This window comes from Pseudopipra pipra, chromosome 12, assembly GCF_036250125.1.
Source record: "Pseudopipra pipra isolate bDixPip1 chromosome 12, bDixPip1.hap1, whole genome shotgun sequence".
NCBI classification, from domain to species: Eukaryota; Metazoa; Chordata; class Aves; order Passeriformes; family Pipridae; genus Pseudopipra; species Pseudopipra pipra.
In genome coordinates this window covers 9513248-9533702 of record NC_087560.1, presented here as the reverse complement: position 1 = coordinate 9533702, position 20455 = coordinate 9513248, and the positions used below count along the sequence as shown (strand labels likewise).

The following is a 20455-nucleotide window of genomic DNA, read 5'->3' as shown; positions in this document are numbered from 1 at the left end:
TTACCTCCACACTACTGTGAGAAGTGTCATGGAAGCCGATCTGAAGGCCGGAATAATTGTTCAGATACATCAGTGCTCAGTGGAAGCACTCTTGGGAATACTAGTAGTGACCTTTCTGGCAAAACTCAGTTTGATCAGCACAGTTAAACTGTAGCAGTGTGTTCAGCCTCCAGCTATTCTGCATGACCTATTGATACTACATCGAGTAGAAAAAGAAGTCAAGAGTTCTCTTGAAGCAGCCCAGGGATCCCTTTTCAGTGGAGCTGTGAAGTTCCTTGCCACACGGGAGGTGGGAGCTGTGACCAGGATCATAAGCTAAGCAGTACCTCTCAGGAGAGTATGGCAATTAGAGAATCTTTAGTTATCCTGCCTATTTCTATGCAGTATGTTTGTTTTCACTGGAGAATGTATCTTCCTCTGAGATGTAATTCTGCACACAAGACAGTGTGAAAAATATCTTACCAGTGATGTAATAACATTAAAGTTGGAGGGTACAATTATACTACTAGATAGAATAAAAATAGACATTTTTACTTCTGCCATATTAATTTTTTACATGCTGATGTACCACTATGCCTATCACAATTCCTGAAATAGGGAAAAGTACACCTCTTTCCAAACAGAAGAAAATATCTTACTTGGATATAGAGTACTTGTCACGTTTTTGACCCAAAGATTAATTTATACTTTAAAGAACAGATATGATGAGAAAAAAAAAAATCTGTCTTGTAAACATATATTGCTATTCACTTTATTTTATAAAACAACCTTTTCCTCATAAAACAACCTTTTCCCCACTGCTTATCATAGGTGTGCCTGGAGAAAATGGAAGACATCCAGCTGGCTATGGTCATTGCTCGTCTGTATGAATCAGAGTTTGAAACCTCTGTCACATACACCTCCATCCTTTATGAAAAGATTTTGGGTTGCCAGAAGGATGGAACCGGGTTTAGTTGTACTAAACTGCATCCTGATCCATTTCTGAGAAGCATTGCATACTGGATAATGAAAGATTACACACGAGCACTGGATACATTATTGGAACAAACACCTAAAGATGATGATGAAAACCCAGGTAAGCAATAACATTAGTGTGTTGGGACAAACTTATTAAGAAGAGAAGGAGAAATACTAAATAAAAAGATAAAAATCTTTTTCCAGTTTTTTCTGAGGATTCTCTCCAACCCTCTGATACCAGACTTGGTTCCTGGTGTCAGCTAAGCTCAGGAGGGCTGTCTTTGATACTTCCTTACAATACTTCTCTAGTACTGAGTGCTGGCTCGTCTTTATTCCAGTGGACTTAAATTCTCATTCTTGCTTCTAGGAATTAGCAGTATTCTAGCAGGATTTCCTGTCTCATCTCTTCAAGATTAATGTTTAAATGACAGGTGTCTACATAGGTTTCATATTGCCTTTCTTGGGGAAATCTCTATTTGGCTGATAGTCTCAGCTGTGTTTAGGCTTAGTGAATGCAATATAGCAGTGAGGCAAATGAGAGAATTTAGTATCTTTCTACTCATTCAGCTCATACCTTTAATCTTTTTGTGGGGAGTAAGTAATTCTTTCATTTTGTTTTGGTGACTAGACCCAAAGCTGTCTATGTTCTTGTGTTTTGGCAAATGTCTAATGCAGGAAATACTGCAAAACAGAATAATACCATTTTAAAGCCATTTTCAAAAGGTGTCTTATCTGTTTAATTCCTTAGTTATCGTCAAATCATGCAACCCTATGGTATTCAGTTTTTACAATTATCTTCGGACCCACCCTTTGCTCATCAGAAGATATTTCAGCTCCCCAGAAGGAACCTTGGCCACCTTAGGTCTAACAACTGAGAAAAGCTTTGTGGATAAAATTAATCTTATAGAAAGAAAATTATTCTTCACTACTGCAAATGCTCACTTCAAAGTGGGCTGCCCTGTGCTAGCTCTTGAAGTTCTTTCCAAAATTCCAAAAGTAAGAAAAAAGTCTACTGTAGATGCAGAAAAAGATTCATCCAGTCCTCCTATACAGGATGGTGTTTCAGATTCCAAAGCCCTACAGGATGGTGCTGGAATTGGTGATATAGACTGGTCAAAGCCCATTTCAACTTCCTTTGCTTTGGATAATACTGCTGAATCTTCAGCACAATTTGACTGGAGTCAACCAGCAGTAAAATTTGATGATGAGCCCCTTACTCTTGATTGGGGTGAAGACAAAAGTGGGTCAGATGAAGAGGACAAGGATGTTGGCTTAATGATGAAAAAATCCGATTCTAAGAGTGGAGAAGATGAGAGAACCCCAGACACAAGCATGGCACAAACACCACGTGGGGAGGTTTCTGATGCAGGAGACACTGAGGTTGATGTTATTGCTGAACAATTGAAGTTCAGAGCCTGTTTGAAGATCCTTATGACTGAACTGAGGACTTTGGCTACAGGTTACGAAGTGGACGGAGGAAAGCTCAGGTTTCAGCTGTACAACTGGCTTGAAAAAGAGATTGCTGCTATGCATGAAATATGCAACCATGATGCAGGGGACAAGGACTATTGTAAAACCTATACCAAAGTAAATGGGGATCTACTTGACCACGAAGATATTATGGATAAGCCAGATATTGGTTCCTATGAACGGCACCAGATAGAGAGACGGAGGTTACAGGCAAAACGAGAACATGCTGAAAGAAGGAAGTGGTGGCTGCAGAAGAACCAAGCTCTGCTGAGAGTTTTTCTAAGTTACTGTAGTCTTCATGGGGCACAAGGTGGAGGCTTAGCATCTGTAAGAATGGAGCTGAAGTTCTTGCTGCAAGAGTCACAGCAGGTAAAACAAATTCAACTAATTTCTATTCATGAATGTGAACAGTTCCAGACTGTCAGTTATGTCAAATGCCTAAGTTTGTGCCTAGATAGATGCTTCTTGTGTTCTGCAAGCCTAATGATCAAGGTCATTTTAATGTTCTGGGAGAAAGAACTTTGTATCTAAGTGTGCTGCTGTTCCACATCCTGATTACTTGGTTCTTAAGAACCTGTTACGTGATGCTGAGGATCAGGCTACTTATAATTGTGGAATATAAAAGTTGCTGTTTATATTATAGTTGCAGCATTATATCTGTGTTACAATGGCATAATTTTGCTCACAGTATTCTAGGTACCTATATAATAAATCAAATTCACACTTACTGAAATACAGTAAAATCTCATTCCCTACACCTCTGCAAATCATCCAAGGATGCTACAAGAAATGGGGTTTTAGCTGCAAAGTTCAACAAATAATATAAAGTCAGACAGAGTAGTGCTTTCTTTTACTATATTATGGCATTTTCTACATTTATTTCATACAAAAAGAGATATTTTATAGCAAATGTTAATGACTAACCTGAGCTACAGCAGATAATCTGATACTGGGCAAGTAATTTAACACGCTCTAATGCTAGATTTCTCATATTTCAAATCGAAGCAATAGACAGCTGTTTTGGTGGTACTTGGCTTAGCATTTTAGTATTTTTTAGTACATTCTTAGTACTTTTAAGAATAAAAAAAGTTCTGTTCATTTCCCCTTGAGAAACTCAGATGAGTGCAAATTTGACTTTGTTACTAAACTCAGACCAGTGAGTATCATGTTGACTTATGCTAATGCAAGTACAGTTTTAGTTAATATCCCTTAATAGACAATCTCAACACTTCCTAATGAACTACATGAAAGTACTCTTCCTGCACTTAATCAAAAAGCAAACATGGCTATCAGGTCTGAACCTTGTTATTATAGTAAATAAGAACTTACTTTTGACAGTAAAATTCCGTCTGTACTGAGTGGACAGCAGTGGAAGAGGACAAATAACCTGGGAAATATATTTCAGATGTAAAATTATGTAAATAAAATACGTAAAATTATGTCTATTTCTAAACTTGTTTTTCTCAAAGCAATAATTTTAAATACAGTCTTTTCTTTTAAACAGGAAACTACTGTGAAACAACTTCAGTCTCCACTTCCACTACCCACAACACTACCCCTGCTTTCTGCAAGCATAGCATCCACAAAAACTGTGATAGCTAATCCTGTGCTGTATTTAAACAACCACATTCATGATATTCTTTACACTATCGTGCAGATGAAATCACCACCACATCCTAATGTTGAAGATGTCAAGGTAATGAAAAGCTTTCAGGAGATGCTGAATGACTTTTTTTATAAAATGGGGAGTGAGCATGTGAAAAATAAAATGTAGTGTTTGAGTTAATTTTTCAGCACTTACCTTTTTACAATGCTGACCTTCTCCTTTAAGTCTGGTGAAGTGAACATGCTGGTTAACTAATTGCTTTCTGACATCTTTTTGAGTCTAGTTAGTTCCCTTTCATCCAAATTCTGGTTTTTCTCAGGAAACTATTCCAAATGTGAATGTTCACTGAAACACAAATTCTTGCCTCTTAAAACAGCATGATCATGGAAGTTAACTAATTATTCTCATTCTGATCGAATCCTGTAGGGAGACTAATGGAAGTAGAGATGAGACCGTAAGTTATATTATAGTAATCTATTAATATAGATACTATAAACCTTACTGTAGTGCAGATTTCCCCAACTGTACAAGGGTTTTTTACAGAACCGTGGTGAAATACTTTATCTAACTGTGTACTTAGGGGTGAATAAATTCTATTCAAATTCAGTAAATACAGGAGGGGAAAAAGCCAAAGAGCATGAGACTAGGACACAGTTAATTAGCAAGAACCTAAATCATTTATTTTGTATATTTAATGAACATGAATACCAATCTAAATTAATTTGACTAAATGAAAGTAGGGAAAAACAGGAAAGTAAGTGGAATGTCCCACTGCAAGGCAATTAAGTTCTAAACTGTAACCCAAGCTCATTTACATCTCATTTTCTCTCTTACATCTTGACTTCTTCTCCATTCTGCACTGTGCTACAGCAAGCATCTTTCTTACTCTAAAAACTCATAAATTCTTAAAAGAGAATTCAGAAAGAAGAGCTGACACTTCCTAACTGCAAGACAACCATTTAAATAATTCATAGTTTTAATCTAAGACCTAATATTTGATTAAATGGAAAGACAGTAGGAAAGATAGGAACAAACAGAGGGTGAGTTTAAAAAAGTTTACTTTTTTAACAGTTTGACAGTACCATTTTCTTCACACTGTGGATTTCATTGAGCTTTCCAAGAAATCCTTGCATTTCTTCTGTTTAAGAACTGGACTGTTTCTGTTGCATTGTGAGGCAAAAATGGAGTTATTCTTGTTACTCCTGGAGACTTACGGAAATTTATAAGCACATAACTGAGGTAAAAAAGAGATTTTAGATAAAATAATTATATAATGACTACACAAATTTTTGTATTTTATGCATATTGAGCAACTGTTACTACATTGAACTGCAATGTTATATAGTACAGCTTGCAGGAACCATTCCATCAAATTCATTATCATAAGAGGACATACTTAATCACTCCTTCAGTGTGCTCATTTACTGCGGCTGTTCTGTATTATAATCAAGTTAATTATCTTGACATAATACTAGAAGGTTGTGACTGCCATCAAATTATCTCGAACAAACAGTTGGGATTTTCTTAGCACTACATTGTAAACTTAAAGTAATGTTCAGTTACTGTTTCTTGCACTTGGTTTAAAACTAGGACAGCCCTGCAGAACACATTTCCAATGTTCTTTAAAAAGAATTGTAGTTTGATCACATTTTATATAAAACATGTAGCTTATTGGTTCTTTTTATTTTAGGTGTACACACTTCATTCTTTAGCAGCTTCACTTTCTGCATCCATTTATCAAGCACTATGTGACAGCCACAGCTACAGGTAAAGAGGGAAATTTTCTTACAGTCCTACCTTTGGAGTATACTTTATAAATCCTAAATGGAAGTTCTTCCTGCATGTGTCTAAAAAAGGGATTAAATGTTTGCGTGTGGATATACTTACACAGTTTACACATTGCTAGCTTTGATACCCACGATCACTTTTACACAAATAACACCAACCATTCAGGTTTTGTCAATAAACAATAGGAAAACCTGATGTCACTGTCACTTGGGACACTCACTTTCTCATCAGAAAAAAATGTATTTGTGTTTAGCAGTCAAGCAGAAGCCAATCAGTTTACTGGGATGGTTTACCAAGGGCTGCTTTTGAGTGATCGACGCAGGCTGAGGACAGAAAGTATCGAAGAGCATGCAACTCCAAACTCATCTCCTGCTCAGTGGCCTGGTGAGACAAATATAAGGTTATTTTTAGCACCACTGGACCAGCTCCACATTTCGAAATTACTTCACTGTCCTGTAATATGATGTTTCTGATTTAGTTCTCAAATTAATGACAACCTTTAACTTTTTCACGTATCAAAACTAATTAAAATAAACTTTCTATATGGCAGACATCTTGCTTGAAGAAGAAACTGTGATCTTTAGGATAAAATCAATGATCATTTGTCATTCTAAAATGTTTTCCTCCAGCCTGCCTAACCCTCTAGCAAAGCTATTTCTGTTAGCTGTCTCTGCAGTACTGTCTTAAATATATGCTGTAGTTGGTATAGCCATCAGAATAGCTAATTCCAATGTATGAGTATAAATTTAGTTTTTTAAGGTGAACTGTAGAAACAGTGCAGGAATTTCATAGGTATGCTGAGCTGCCCATAGTATTGGCAGAGAAGTTCAATGCAGAAGTCCCAGACCCAAGAAGACTTTTTGTCATTTTGATCTTTATTATTTAAAAAAAACTATTAGCATATTATTTATTAGTGTGTGTGTATATATATATATATATGTATATACTAAGTATATTTTAGTATGTTTTGTCTGAATAAAAGCATCATGTATTAGTGGATATTTACCATAAAATGTAGAGGTGAAACACTTCCTTTTTTCCCCATTTGTCCTCCTACTCATTTAACGCCGAATTTTTCCTCTTTTTCTCTTTGCAGGCGTGAGTTCGCTCATCAATCTGTTAAGTTCAGCTCAGGATGAAGATCAACCAAAGCTCAACATCCTCCTTTGTGAAGCTGTGGTAGCTGTCTACCTGAGCCTCCTCATCCACGCCCTTGCAACCAATTCCTGCAACGAGTTGTTCCGACTGGCCGCCCACCCTTTGAACAGTCGCATGTGGGCGGCTGTTTTTGGTGGGGGAGTGAAGCTTCTTGTCAAACCTCGGAGGCAGTCGGAAAATATTCCAGGTACATCCTTCTCTGAAGGTCATACTAATGATTTGCATTTTATACCTTTTAGTAGCCTGGTAGGAAAGGTTTCTTTCCTTTTAAAGACCAAAACCAAGCAAGCAGGATTTAAGAATGTACTGGCAAGAAAACTGTTACATTAACTAAAAAGCAGAAAGAAATATTAGCCTTGCAGTTGTCATTTGTAATGGCACCCAGCACATTTTAAATTTGCCATAAAAACTGTACAGTTGTTATATTACTAATATTACTATTAGATGCTTACTTATAACCTTTTCAGGACATTCGGCCATGATTTTTAGTGAAAAACAGACTATATGGATCAGTGTTAATATCTCTGGGGTTTTGTTTGTGAGATGAGTGTTACTGTTTAATGACTGCAGTAAGTTGGAAACAGTATTTCTGAAACCAATTTCTATAGCAAGGTAGGATTTCACCTAGCACAAACCACAGAGGAGAAATATCAACTTCATCTGTCAGAAAAACAGGTTATGCATATGTAAGCTCCAGCTAACCCCAGGATTTTTACAAAGACAGATGAGCAAGTCTTAATATACTGCTTGTGGAAAAGCCAAAGTGGAGATTGAATTCAGGCTCTGAAGACAAAGAAAAATACAACCATTTGTCATAGGACTTCGCACTGCAGCAATACTGCAAATCATGTCACATAAACTTTCAAATCAACAATAGGCTTGAAAGTTATGCAAAAATTAGGCATTCCATATCCAAGATATAAACCCAAATAGTAATAAGGCATTGCACCATTATAAGTATGCACAACAGGTTTTTGTCATTCGTGGAATAACTTGAACTCATTTAGGGCAGTTATTTTCACAAGGTGTTAATATGAATAAGTTATATAAGTTGTGTTTATTTGAGATGTATTCTGTTTTCCTTTAACCTACAAGCTGCTACAGCTTCTGATGTTTCAGAGGATGGTAACGAAGGTTTGTAAAGACTTGCAGTGTAGATGAGTGTTGGTAGTGGCTTTTTGGAAAAAAAAAAAAGTTTTTAAGTATCTAGTTCCCTTGTAATAAAGTAAGTGTGATCTTCAATGTTGCCTGGCCAATAAGACTTCGAAGAACAAATTCCACAATAAAATTTTGATAAGTGTTATGGCAGTTTAAGTCATAACACTTTAAAACAGACTTCAGGTGTCAAAAAGCCTGTCTCTATTCAAATTTTCTTCTCTATCTTAAGAGTTCCTTGGCTTATATTTTGATAACTACTGCTAATAGTGCATCTTACTGTTTAGTGATATTTTATATATTGCTTTCTTTCTCAACAAAATTTCTGAGTTTCTTAATTTCTTTCTTGAGAAATTTTTAGATAAAAGATTTTTTTCTTGAAAGGTACATCTCCTGAGAACTTAATCCAGTATATAAATGTAAAATAAAATGCACTTCTCATAACATGTCCAATGTCTAAATGCCACAGTTATTGAATTTATCGTAAGTGAACTTTTTTATGATTACACTTACTTTATTTAGGCTGCCTTTGATTCTGAGTCAGTAGAAATTAGTACCAATAACAGTGGTGTTAGTTGCTTCAGTTACAAAATACAGCCATTTTAAAGATGCAGTATTAATATCAGCTTTTTTAATGACCTGAATTTAGCACCTCCTCTTCCATCAGAAGAAATGGATAAACATCGCCGCCGCTTTAATATGAGAATGCTGGTGCCAGGAAGACCAGTGAAAGATAGCAATGTACCACCTCCTGTACCTGCAGAAAGACCCTCTTACAAAGAAAAGTTTATTCCTCCAGAACTCAGCATGTGGGACTATTTTATGGCAAAGGTAATTTAAAATGAAAAATGAAAGTTACAGTTCATAGCAGGATATTACTTCCATTAAGTTTTAAAGGATAAAAATAATGTGAAAATTCTGAGTGCTCTTTCTTGTAAGATGCAGAATATTATCTTGTTAATAAAAGATGAAGAGCCTACAAGTCTATTACTTCACCTTCAAAACGTGTCTCTTGTCAATAGTACAGATTAACACTTTTCCCTTTGCTATTTGCTTATATTATAGTGAAATTTATTTATATTTTAAATTGCTGTCATTTAAACTCAGTGACAGTGATAATTGAAATAAGAGTTGAATATTAAGAAATCAGAAAATAGCTTTCATAGCAGACTTTTACTTTGCATTGCAGCCATTTCTTCCTTTATCAGACAGTGGTGTTATATATGATTCTGATGAAAGCATTCACAGTGATGAGGAGGAGGATGACGCTTTCCTCTCTGATGTACAGATCCAGGAACACACAGATGCCAATTCTTACAGGTTAGCAGAAATTGTCAGTGTTTTAGAACAATTATGTCATGTGCCTATCTTTGCTTCCAAATCTAAAAAAAAAATACAGGTCTTCAGCACCATCCAGTTTTAAGTCAAATAACTTTAGTACTGTGGATAGATTTATCTGTGGCAATGGGATTACCAAAGTGACAGATTCTCATCACAGTTTCCCATTTACTTGCCAAAAAAAAAGGGATTAGGAAGTCAAAGCTGTGTGGTTTGCGTTTTTTTGGGGAAGGGAAAACAAATAAGAAACCCCTATCTTCATTTTTAAGACGCAAAGAGCATAAGGTACCCCAATGCCAGCTCCAAAACAATGTTTTAGGCTACTGATTCAAGCATGTAGGTTTTGAATGAGGTGTAGATTAAATAAAACACATCTACACTGTTACTCTAACCCTGATTGAAGAAAAATATTCTGTAGGTAGCTCTTAATGTTATTTTAACATAACTAAATCTATTCTTTTTATACAGCTGGGCTCTTCTACATCTGACAATGGTAAAATTAGTTCTGCACAACATTAAGAATTTCTTTCCCATTGCTGGTCTGGAATTCACTGGTATGTTAAATCCTGCTTTACATTTTATTTTTCTTTATATGTGACTCTCTGTAAGACTTTGCTTTTTAATTTTAATTTTAAAATTTAAATAACTAAATACCTTATTTTTTACAATAGCCAATACATACATTTCCTTTCAGGTTTATTTTTTTGGATGGCTGTATTATTCTGGGGTTTTTATACACACCATAACTTAGATTATTTTTTGTCTCTAAGCCTTAACTGAGTAATATTTTTGTTTAGATCTGCCTGTAACATCACCATTGGGCATTGCTGTAATAAAAAATTTGGAACACTGGGAACAGATTCTTCAAGACAGAATGGACCAATTTGAAGGCCCACCACCAAACTACATCAATACTTACCCCAGTGACCTTGGTGTGGGTGCAGGACCAGCTCTTCTCCGCAACAAAGCAATGATTGAACCTGAAAACACACCGTTCAAGTAAGTATTTTTTTCTTAGCAAAGACACCTTCTCTGATCACAGAAATTCTGAAGAGTATTTCCTACTAATGTTAAACATGGCAGCCAGGAGGGCCAACTGTGCCCTGGGGGCCATCAGGCACAGCATCACCGGGCGAGAGAGGGGATTGTCCCACTCTGCTCTGCACTGGGGCGGCCTCACCTGGAATATTGGGGCAGTTTTGGGTGTCACAGTATAGAAAGGATATAAAGCTGTTAGAGAGTGTCCAAAGGAGGGCAACGAGGATGCTGAAGGGCCTTGAGGGAAAGCCGTATGAGGAGTGGCTGAGGGCACTTGGTCTGTTCAGCCTGGAGAAGAGGAGACTGAGGGGAGACCTCATTGCAGTTACAACTTCCTTGTGAGGGGAAGAGGAGGGGCAGGCGCTGATCTCTTTTCTGTGGTGACCAGAGACAGGACCCGAGGGAACAGCATGAAGCTGAGTCAGGGAAGGTTTAGGTTGGGTATCAGGAAAAGTTTCTTCACCCAGAGGTTGGTTTAGTGCTGGAACAGGTGCCCCAGGGCAGTGGTCACAGCACCAGACCTGTCTGAGTTCAAGAAGTGTTTGGACAATGCTCTCAGGCACATCCCAGTGTGACTCTTGGGGCTGTCCTGTGCAGGGCCAGGAGTTGGACTTAGATGATCCTGATGGGTCCCTTCCAACTTAGCATATTCTCTGTTTCTTTCCTCCTTCTGTTTTATCCAGATCAAAGGATTACTCAGCTCTTCCAGCAAAAAGGCTCTGGCATTTTCTTGTGAAGCAAGAACTTCTTCAGGAGACTTTCATAAGATATATATTCACAAAGAAAAGAAAGCAGAGTGAGGTAAACAAAGGATGTAACTTTTTTTTAAAAGAAACTTCAATTATAACTGTTCCTCAGTCTCCCCAGTATTTATTTTATTTTTTCTTTCCATTTTTCGTTAACATTTCGGTTTCCTTTCTTTCATTTAAAAGTGTTTGGATTTTTTTTCAAAATCAACGTGACTGCCATGTTATTGATTGGAATATCAACTGAACAGAATATATGTAGACAAGACATAGCTCACCTTTATGTATCTGAATACTGTCCTAATAAACAGAACATTTGTGATAATGGTAATAAGCAAATGAATTTGAATATTCATGTAATATTTTTTTGGTGTGTCATACAGAAAAAGAAATTTAAATGCACTATTAATTTGTGTATATGTATATATGCATGAGTAATATATACATATAAGAGTAATATTATATAGTAATATATAATATGGGGCTTTACAAATTGTACCAGTTACAGCTGCTGTAAGTTCTAACTGAAAACTTAAACCAACACATAACTATCATGGGAAATAAGTATATGATATAGTATCTTTAAGAATTCCTGTAAGTATGGAGTTTGTGTGTGTATTACTCCTCCATTTATTTACTATATCATACATCTTGTGTTCATCTAGGAGGCATTACATTTTAAGTGAGTTTGTTTAGATTCCTGTCTTAGTTTCTGTGCCTTTTATAAAAAGTTAAAAATACATTTGTCATCATTTACTGACAGAGTGGCCTTTAAAATCTAGTTTGGAATGTTTCATTCTTTTTTTATATTTGTTTGTGCATGTGTTTTGTGTTTGTGACTGTGTGATGTTATGTAGTCTGTAGAAGATCGTGTGGAGCAGGTCAAACAAAACTGCGTAGCAGAAGATCACAAAAACAAGGTAGTATCCCTTCTCCCAAACCTCTAGCACATTCTTAAAAGTTCTGTGGAACTGGCTTTCTTTCTCTAATGTGACTAACAGAAGCTGTATGTTCTGTGTAGTCTGTGTGGCAGGCTTTTAATCACTGAACTAACTTCAGATGTCCTGATAATTGGGATGAGTGAACACCTCGTAAATAGCGTTGCACACACAACTTCTGTTTCTTACGCTCAGACACAACTTTTGGCTTCTACAACACCAAAGAGTATGAGAAGTCTAAAGTTTAGCTTCCGAAACAATGCTGAGGCCACTGAACTTTTCTTGCATGAATTTTGTATAGATTTTTGCACTCTGAATGTACCGCTACAAAATGGATTTTCATATTAACTGAAGTTGTTTATAAATGTTTTGTAGGTTGAAGCAGATCTTGGCTACCCTGGAGGAAAAGCAAAAATCATTCACAAAGAATCAGATATGATAATGGCATTTGCAGTTAACAAGGTAAGCCTCAAGTACTACAAGAAGTGTAATAAAAAGATCCTAATTATAGTTAGTATAAATTTTGTATTTGTGCTGCATAGGCAAACAGCAATGAAATTGTTTTGGCATCTACACATGATGTTCAAGAACTTGATATTTCAGCTCTACTGGCTGCTCAGTCGTTTATATGGATTGGGGAAGAATATGACAGAGAATCTAAAAGGTAAGATTGTTTCTTTGTGGTTAAATTAATAAGAGTATTGGTTTACTGTGAGGCTGAATATATAATACCTGTGTAGGCACAAATGGAGCCTACCAAAAAAGTTATTTACTCTTCTTCGGTAAGTTTCAGGTTGCTTTACAAATGGGTGAGGGAATGCAAGAGAATAATTAGTGTCTTTAGGCATGTTTGCACTGCACAGTGAAGTCAAATTCCATGGTACATAAGCTAATAAAGGAATACCTTAGAAACACTGTAGTTCTTTTGCATCATTTCAGTGTGGAGGGTAGTTGTGGTAGCTGATGCTGGCTGTATAATACAATAGCCTGGATTACTGTCTGCTCCATTACTGTGCTGAGATCTGTGAGCACTCCTCTGTACCACATTCCCTTGCACGCTGCACACACAGGTCAGGAATAGTACAACAATATTCTTCTCAAGAGAGCTTATATCCTTATATTAGGATCATCTCTTGAGATTAAAACTGAATAGCTTTGGAGCATTTGGAAGGAATTCGTACTATATAAGTGGAGGAATTATCAATTTATAGTCTTATTGTAATCACTTCCTCTACCACACTGCCCTTAGGCTCTTGACAAATAAGCAAAGAGCATTAGAAGGAAAGAAACATCTGTTTAAAGCAGAACACTGCTGTTCTTTCACAGTTCTGATGACATTGACTTCCGTGGTTCCACCACAACACTCACTCAGTCAACTGCCCCGTCGTTTGGAGTGAGTCAGATACAACCATCTCCATCTATGCCATGGTTGGGCACTGGTCAAACCAGCACTGGAGCTGGTGTGGTAGGTACTCTTCTGTGCATGCAACTAAGGAGAGCATCACTTTTTTTGTGTGTTGTTTAGTAGAGAGACCTAGTGCGTATTAGTCATCTTACTGTTAATTTAACGTTGGCATAAAAGGCCAATGGTGACCAATAACTGGCCAAAAATAAGGCCAAACTAAGCATTTTCTTGTATACTGTGGCACAGAATTATTGTGATACAGAAAACAATGATACATCATTTTTCTTTCTTATGGGAGCTTTGATGTAGGACCACGCAAATAACGTTAGTTTAACTTTTTTTAGCTGGGGGACACTCACCATGTAGTAGTATAAACAAAACTGAAGAGTGCATTTGTGCCTTTTTTCAAAATTATTCTGATTTTTCTTTGTTTTATATTAAGCTTATTAAAAGAAATCTGAATAACGTCAAGAGAATGGCTTCACATCCAGTCCACCAGTATTGTAAGTGAATCACACTTACTGGTATGGAATAAACAATTTTCTACAAAATACTGTGGTATTAATAAACATCTTTTATCTTAGACCTTACAGGAGCCCAGGATGGCAGCGTTCGAATGTTCGAATGGACAAGACCACAGCAGTTGGTTTGCTTCCGACAGGCTGGGAATGCCAGGGTTACCAGGATGTATTTCAATTCCCAGGGCAATAAGGTAAGTACAACATTTAGGGGTTTTGGGGGGATGTTGGGTTTTTATTCATAAGGAAAAATTTGATTGTGCTGTGACCTCTAAATCAGTTGTAACTGGTGGCATGCAGAGCTGTTATGGTGTCCTCCAATGAGGGCATGGGCAGTATCATTCATTTTGTCTGCATGTGGGAGCTTTGTAACACTGACCCTTGTTCTCCTTTCTCTTCTGTCACTTCACACTGCTATCCCATATCCCATTTGCTGCATTTTCACACTGTTTATTCTCTCTGTTCTGAAATCTGTGTTCCCATGTGGTAACCTTTTAAAATTAAATATTTAAAAAAACTATTGGGCATCCTTATTTTACAGAAGCACACTTGTATCAGCAATAGAATCGTAGAAGCATTAAGGTTGGAAAAGACCTCAGAGATTGTCAAGTTGCATAAAATGTAATTTAAACTGATTTTAAAATTGTGTTTTGAGATATTGCAGTCTTACCATCACATGGGAATCAATCTTAAGTCACAAATTCAGATGTACTAGTTGTCACCGTGCTTCACACAAAGGTCACTCGGGTGGGACTCATGAAATCCAACTAAAAGGAGAAAATATAAAAAATAATTCTAAATATTTCTAAAATTATTTTGTAAAATACAGAATATGCTGTATGGGATATACAGTATTAATATAACTGTCATTTTACCATTCATGATAGAGCCCAGTCCTTCCACAATTGTCCTCATCATGCTTTTATGATATATCATGCATTTTCCTTTTCTAAGCATTTTCAAGTAGAGTCATGGAGTAATGATGCCTCTGTAAGCCTTAGCATTTAACATTAGGATTTGAAAGATAAGCTTCCATGCTTACAAAGCCTTCATTTCCAGAAAAGAGTTGCACATGCAGGAGAGCATCAATCCTTAAATAATCATTAAACAATCAGCACTGAACTCACTTGGCTTCTACACTATTTTTTTGTACTTGACCATCACTGTTGTTGATATTCCATTTACAGGTGAAGGTTTGGTGGTTTAGGTGTTTTTTTTCCTGAAGTTGGCAGTTTACTATTATTAATTATTATGAAGTAAACATCCAGTAACCAGTACATTATGATAATAAATGCAGTTCATTCCTTGCAGTGTGGTGTTGCTGATGGTGAAGGTTTTCTAAGTATTTGGCAAGTAAACCAAACCACCTCAAATCCTAAGCCCTATCTGGTAAGTAAACAGAATTAATTTTTTTCTTATTACAGGGGAAAGGGAAGTCTCTGAGACTTCAGATGAGCTAAGAGCATATGACTTTACTGAGACATTTTTTATTTTGCTGCTTTTTACTTGGCATACTCTGTCAAAACAACTGTAGAGTGCCAGTAGTGCATCTTTGGAAAACTAATTGCACAATAACCGTAAGCTGCAGTGTAATTACAAATACTACTTCAGCATTACCCTTGATTAAATTAAAAATCAGAGCTACAGGTAATGACTTTACAATCCCAAAACTTAGTGGAAATACACTCTTCAATTCTTTTCACTACTTCTTAACAGTCCATGAAAATCATGCTTAATTTGAAATTCAGGCTGTTGTCATACACTATATTGTGGATTTGCTAAAGGTCACTAATTTTAGTATCTTTTTATTTTATACTGGATTTTTAATCCATTGTTCCATTCTCTGAAGTTTCAAACTGTCAGTTTTGAGCTTTGTGTAAAAGACTGCTTGTGTTTTGCTATCACTGACATCAGAGTCATAGTAGTAACTTTTGATGCAAACAACATCTGGTAAGATTACGCCTTTTTTGTTTGTTCTGTTTTTTAATAGAGTTGGCAGTGCCACAGTAAAACCACAAGTGACTTTGCATTTATAACCTCTTCAAGCCTAGTTGCTACATCGGGACAATCCAATGATAACAGGTGTGTTTAAAGAAACAATGAGGAATTTCATCAAAACTACCTGTTCATCTCCATTAACGTGGTAGCTCTTGGGCATTCATGTGACTGACATTCTAAGGCTCAGTGTTCTAAGCTTTGTTACAGCTTGAACTTGCTAGATGATTTCTTTGAACATCATTCTTTCAGTTACTTGCTCCCCAAAATTAATTTTTGTGAGGAGGGGTCAATAGTTAACCAGTTTTTTCAAGTTGTATTCCAAATGCAGTGTGATGTGATGCCGTTGCTGGAGGGAGAAATATATTCAGCAAAGAGGACAATTCTTTTTGTCCAAAAAGAAAAACTTCTATAATGTCTTGGTACAACCTGGGGTCGGTACACATCTTAAAGGTAGAACATATAGTTCCACTAAAAAGCATAAAAGAACAGAGAAAGGAATTAAAAGTTCTTAGTTCTTTGCATATGTTCTACAATGACTGCAGAGTATCAAGAGCTGCTTGTTCAGTTTTACTTTCTAGACTGACATAAAATGTGGACCTTTTCTGAGTCATGTCACCCCATGAATCACTTAGTAACAGGGCATAATGACTTTCTTTTCTCCCCCTCAGAAATGTGTGCCTCTGGGACACTTTGGTTTCATCTGGTAACAGTCTTATACATGGTAAGTACTGCAGTGAAAATTAAACCTCTGCTTCTTACTGACTAAGGAAATACAGCTTGTGAATGTATTTAGTGCAAAGGAAAAAACCTTTACTGGGGAACAGGTCTGAGTATGTATTGCATAGGGAAGCATGAACCAGAACTGGTACTATACATTCTCTAGCACGATGTTAATCTCCTCTATATAGAAAAGTCATAGGTCATAGAATCATGCAAAGGTTTGGCTTGGAAAGGACCTTAAAAATCATCCCTTTCCAACCCCCCTGCCATGAGCAGGGACACTTTCCACTAGACCAGGTTACTAAGCACCCAATCCATCCTGACCTTGAACACTTCCAGAGATGGGAGAGTCCATAAGGTCATACATAAAACTCCTTTTATGACAGTATTAATAAAGTCTAAAATATCTCAGTACAGTCCTGAAAACAAAACCTAACAGCAGACTAATTAAGGTTGCATTATCAAACTCTCATGCTTTCACTTAAACTGGCACTTAATTAATATATCTCAAATTATAAGTTCAGCTGTGTATCTGTATTCTAAAATAAATTAGACTGCATATCGTATTTTCTTGTGCATTAGATCTAGATAGCTCTTTTGTCAGCTGATAAGGCAGTACCTATATGAAGGAATGTATCTGTAAAATTAAAAAATATTCAGATAATAATTTATAGAAGAAATGCTTCTTAAGTGTGGAAGCTACTTACAGTTTCAAGTCTATTAAATTCTGACATCCTTCTTCTTCAGCCTTCACTTGTCATGACCACGGTGCCACAGTACTTCAGTATGCACCCAAGCATCAACTGCTAATTTCTGGAGGTAGGAAGGGATATATCTGCATCTTTGACATCAGGCAGAGGCAAATCCTTTTTACCTTCCAAGCCCACGAGTCAGCTGTTAAGGCCCTTGCCCTGGATCCTTCTGAGGACTATTTTGTCACAGGCTCAGCAGAAGGCAACATGAAGGTAAGGAATTGGAGAAGCTGGGTTCTATAGGAGAGGGTTGAGCTGAAGTAGTGTATATGTTGATCAGCATGTTGCAAATAGCCAGATAAATGCAGTAACAAAACAAAAACCAAAACAAAAACCCAAACAAAACAAAACAAAACAAAAACCCAAAAAACCCAAACCTACACTTGATATACAGGATGCTTGCCTTACATTTATAATACAAACTTAAATGTACTAGTAGCCTTCTAAAGCAAGTAGGTTTTGTCCTCCTCTAAATATTAGTCTTTTTAAAGTTGTGAGACTGAATTTTAAGTGGATAAACAAAGTGCACGGTTCTGAAATCTTAGGTTTGTTTTTCCCTCTCTCTTAAAAATGTTCTGTTTTTGCCTTTGGACAATTCTTTGTAACACAGGGGGCGCTCAGCAGCTTCAACATTGTGTAAAGTTTCTGTAACACCAAGTTGTATTTTTTCTCTTGATGCCCCAGACAACTACTAAGATGTCAGAGTAGTAAGAAACAAACATCAACATCAAAACAAAAAAACCAAACCAGAAATACAGTCCCTGTTTTAAAGGGCTCTTTTCATGAATACTAAAGGAAGGAAATACAAGAATATGATAAAGAGAAGGAGAAAAAGATTTCTTTCCTTTTAGCTGGGCTGCAAAGCGTTTAGTAGGTGCTTTCTGTGCCTCTGCACAGATTGTGGCCTGGCCTTGATGAGGGCTCCTGCTGCTTAGGATCCAACACACAGCCATGCTTCCTATGACTCTGCATGCTTAATAATTGTGAAGCTTACTCCCTGCAGCATTCCTTAGCAGGAAAGCACTGCCAGCAGCTGGAAAGCTGTCCATAGATATCTTGGATGAAAATGCAACCTTATTTCTGCAGCTTTCATGGGGGGAAGCTGGGAGTAGGACTCTGATCAGTAGGACTCTGATTCACCCTGCCCAGTGACCAGCTGGTCCATGCTAAGGTAGCCTTACACTGCATCAAGAGCCTCCCAAGAGTCTTGGACTTGTAGTGATTGTTGCTACTAGACAACAATAAATATCCTTTACCTTTGCTGAATAGCGTTTAGAACAACCAGGAATCTGAAACATTAGGGGGGAAAAATACAAATCCTTGAATTTTCATCTCCTTTTGTCATTCTTTTGATACAGGTGTGGAGACTGACTGGCTACAATTTAATTCACTCGTTTAAAAATGAACACGCAAAGCAGTCCCTTTTCAGAAACATTGGTGCTGGTGTCACCCAGATTGAAACTGTGCAAGGCAACCGAATCTTCTCCTGTGGAGCAGATGGCACTCTGAAAATGAGGGTTCTTCCCAATGCTTTCAATGTACCTTCAGGCATTTTTGACATTCTGTAGAGTTATGTGAGCTAATCCTGGTTTTATATAATGTCCCTTTAAGTAGCTAAAAACACAGTGATATGCACTGTGGAAAGAAAACGTGTTTCCTTTCAAAGCAGTTACTGCAGCATTAAGTATTGTGGGGGAAAAGATATTTAAAAAACAAAAACAAAAAAAACCCAAGAAAACCAACGCTTTTACAATGGGTATATTTTGAATATGCCCATAAGGATCTGTGGGGTGGAAATGCATGTACTATATTGTGAAAGCAAAGAATTCAATTCAGTACAGTTGGACAGAGAGGGGTTATACTTCAGTAACCCACAAGCTGCATTTAGTAAGTGTCTTGCAAAGATTCTGACAGTCGTCAGTCACTTAACAAGCACTGTGGCTCTACAAGTCAGTGAGCATTTCTGACATGATTCTGATTACTTTTATTCCAGTTTTTCTCACTAATTGAAGCATGTGTACAACTTCTCATTGTAAAATAGTTTAGTTTTAATTAAGGGTACTCAGTGTATTTGATTTTCGCCAGAAAGTGTAATGGATGCAAATGCCGTGGAACATGTGCAATCAAGGACGTACTGTGAGAGATGTATCATTTTATGCTGAGATTTTTTTTTCCAGTTAGTATTATTGCACAGTTGATACTGTAACTTGCACATCAGCATATTTTTAAATGCGATGGTTTTTAATTTTGCACACTATTTTCCTTTCTTTCTGAGAGCTATGTTTTCTATTGGACACCTGCCTTTACTTTAGGAATGTATTGTAAGCACTAAATGTTTGTAGTGAAGACATCCATCATTCTAGTCAGCTTTTAGTTTTTGAAGTCATTTGTCCAGAAAATACTTCATTAAATGAAGCTGTTAAGAGAATACCAATGGAACATATAATGCCACATTTCAGATGAATGTCAGGCTTTATGTGGCCAGCTAGTAAATAGTGGATAAAACTGGTAATTAAATTATTACCAGAGTATATTGTATAAACTATGCAGAGTTCAATATTGTTTGCTTGTAATATAACTAGCTACTGTTGTCAGATGTATTTTTCTGTTGTAAACAAAACCCATGTTCTTCAATGACTGGAACGGATGTCTGCGTATTTAAATGTTAACAAACTGTCTTATTCCTCCAATGAAAATTTTGATGTCTGTGCTGTATTGTAAGATATTCTAGAATAAAAAGCACCTTTCTCCAAAGGTGATTTTAAATTGCAGCCTATGAAGTATGAGAATTATGAGAAGAAAGAAGAGTAAGTGTCATTGTTTAGTTTTGCCTTTGTAAGTTAAATAAATTACTTTTATTTCATGGAA

The 20455-nt window shown here is 36.7% G+C and overlaps 1 protein-coding gene across 4 annotated transcripts in view; it reads left to right on the top strand.

The window, feature by feature from the left end:
• The window catches only part of DMXL2 (Dmx like 2), a 49292-nt gene extending 28837 nt beyond the window's left edge, over positions 1-20455 (top strand). Inside the window, exons 23-44 of one of the 4 annotated variants that reach the window (XM_064668797.1) lie at positions 811-1075; positions 1706-2796; positions 3932-4123; positions 5724-5800; positions 6078-6205; positions 6918-7166; positions 8784-8965; positions 9324-9454; positions 9941-10026; positions 10270-10471; positions 11194-11311; positions 12114-12176; positions 12570-12656; positions 12737-12858; positions 13521-13659; positions 14042-14102; positions 14184-14311; positions 15429-15506; positions 16108-16199; positions 16784-16836; positions 17583-17800; positions 18946-20455. In XM_064668797.1, coding sequence (XP_064524867.1) covers positions 811-1075; positions 1706-2796; positions 3932-4123; positions 5724-5800; positions 6078-6205; positions 6918-7166; positions 8784-8965; positions 9324-9454; positions 9941-10026; positions 10270-10471; positions 11194-11311; positions 12114-12176; positions 12570-12656; positions 12737-12858; positions 13521-13659; positions 14042-14102; positions 14184-14311; positions 15429-15506; positions 16108-16199; positions 16784-16836; positions 17583-17800; positions 18946-19155 — 3972 coding nt within the window. In that variant the 3' untranslated portion in view covers positions 19156-20455. Of the gene's footprint in view, positions 1-810; positions 1076-1705; positions 2797-3931; positions 4124-5723; positions 5801-6074; positions 6206-6917; positions 7167-8783; positions 8966-9323; positions 9455-9940; positions 10027-10269; positions 10472-11193; positions 11312-12113; positions 12177-12569; positions 12657-12736; positions 12859-13520; positions 13660-14041; positions 14103-14183; positions 14312-15428; positions 15507-16107; positions 16200-16783; positions 16837-17582; positions 17801-18945 lie in introns of all 4 variants that reach the window. The other 3 variants (XM_064668796.1, XM_064668799.1, XM_064668798.1) reach the window with 3 other exon arrangements.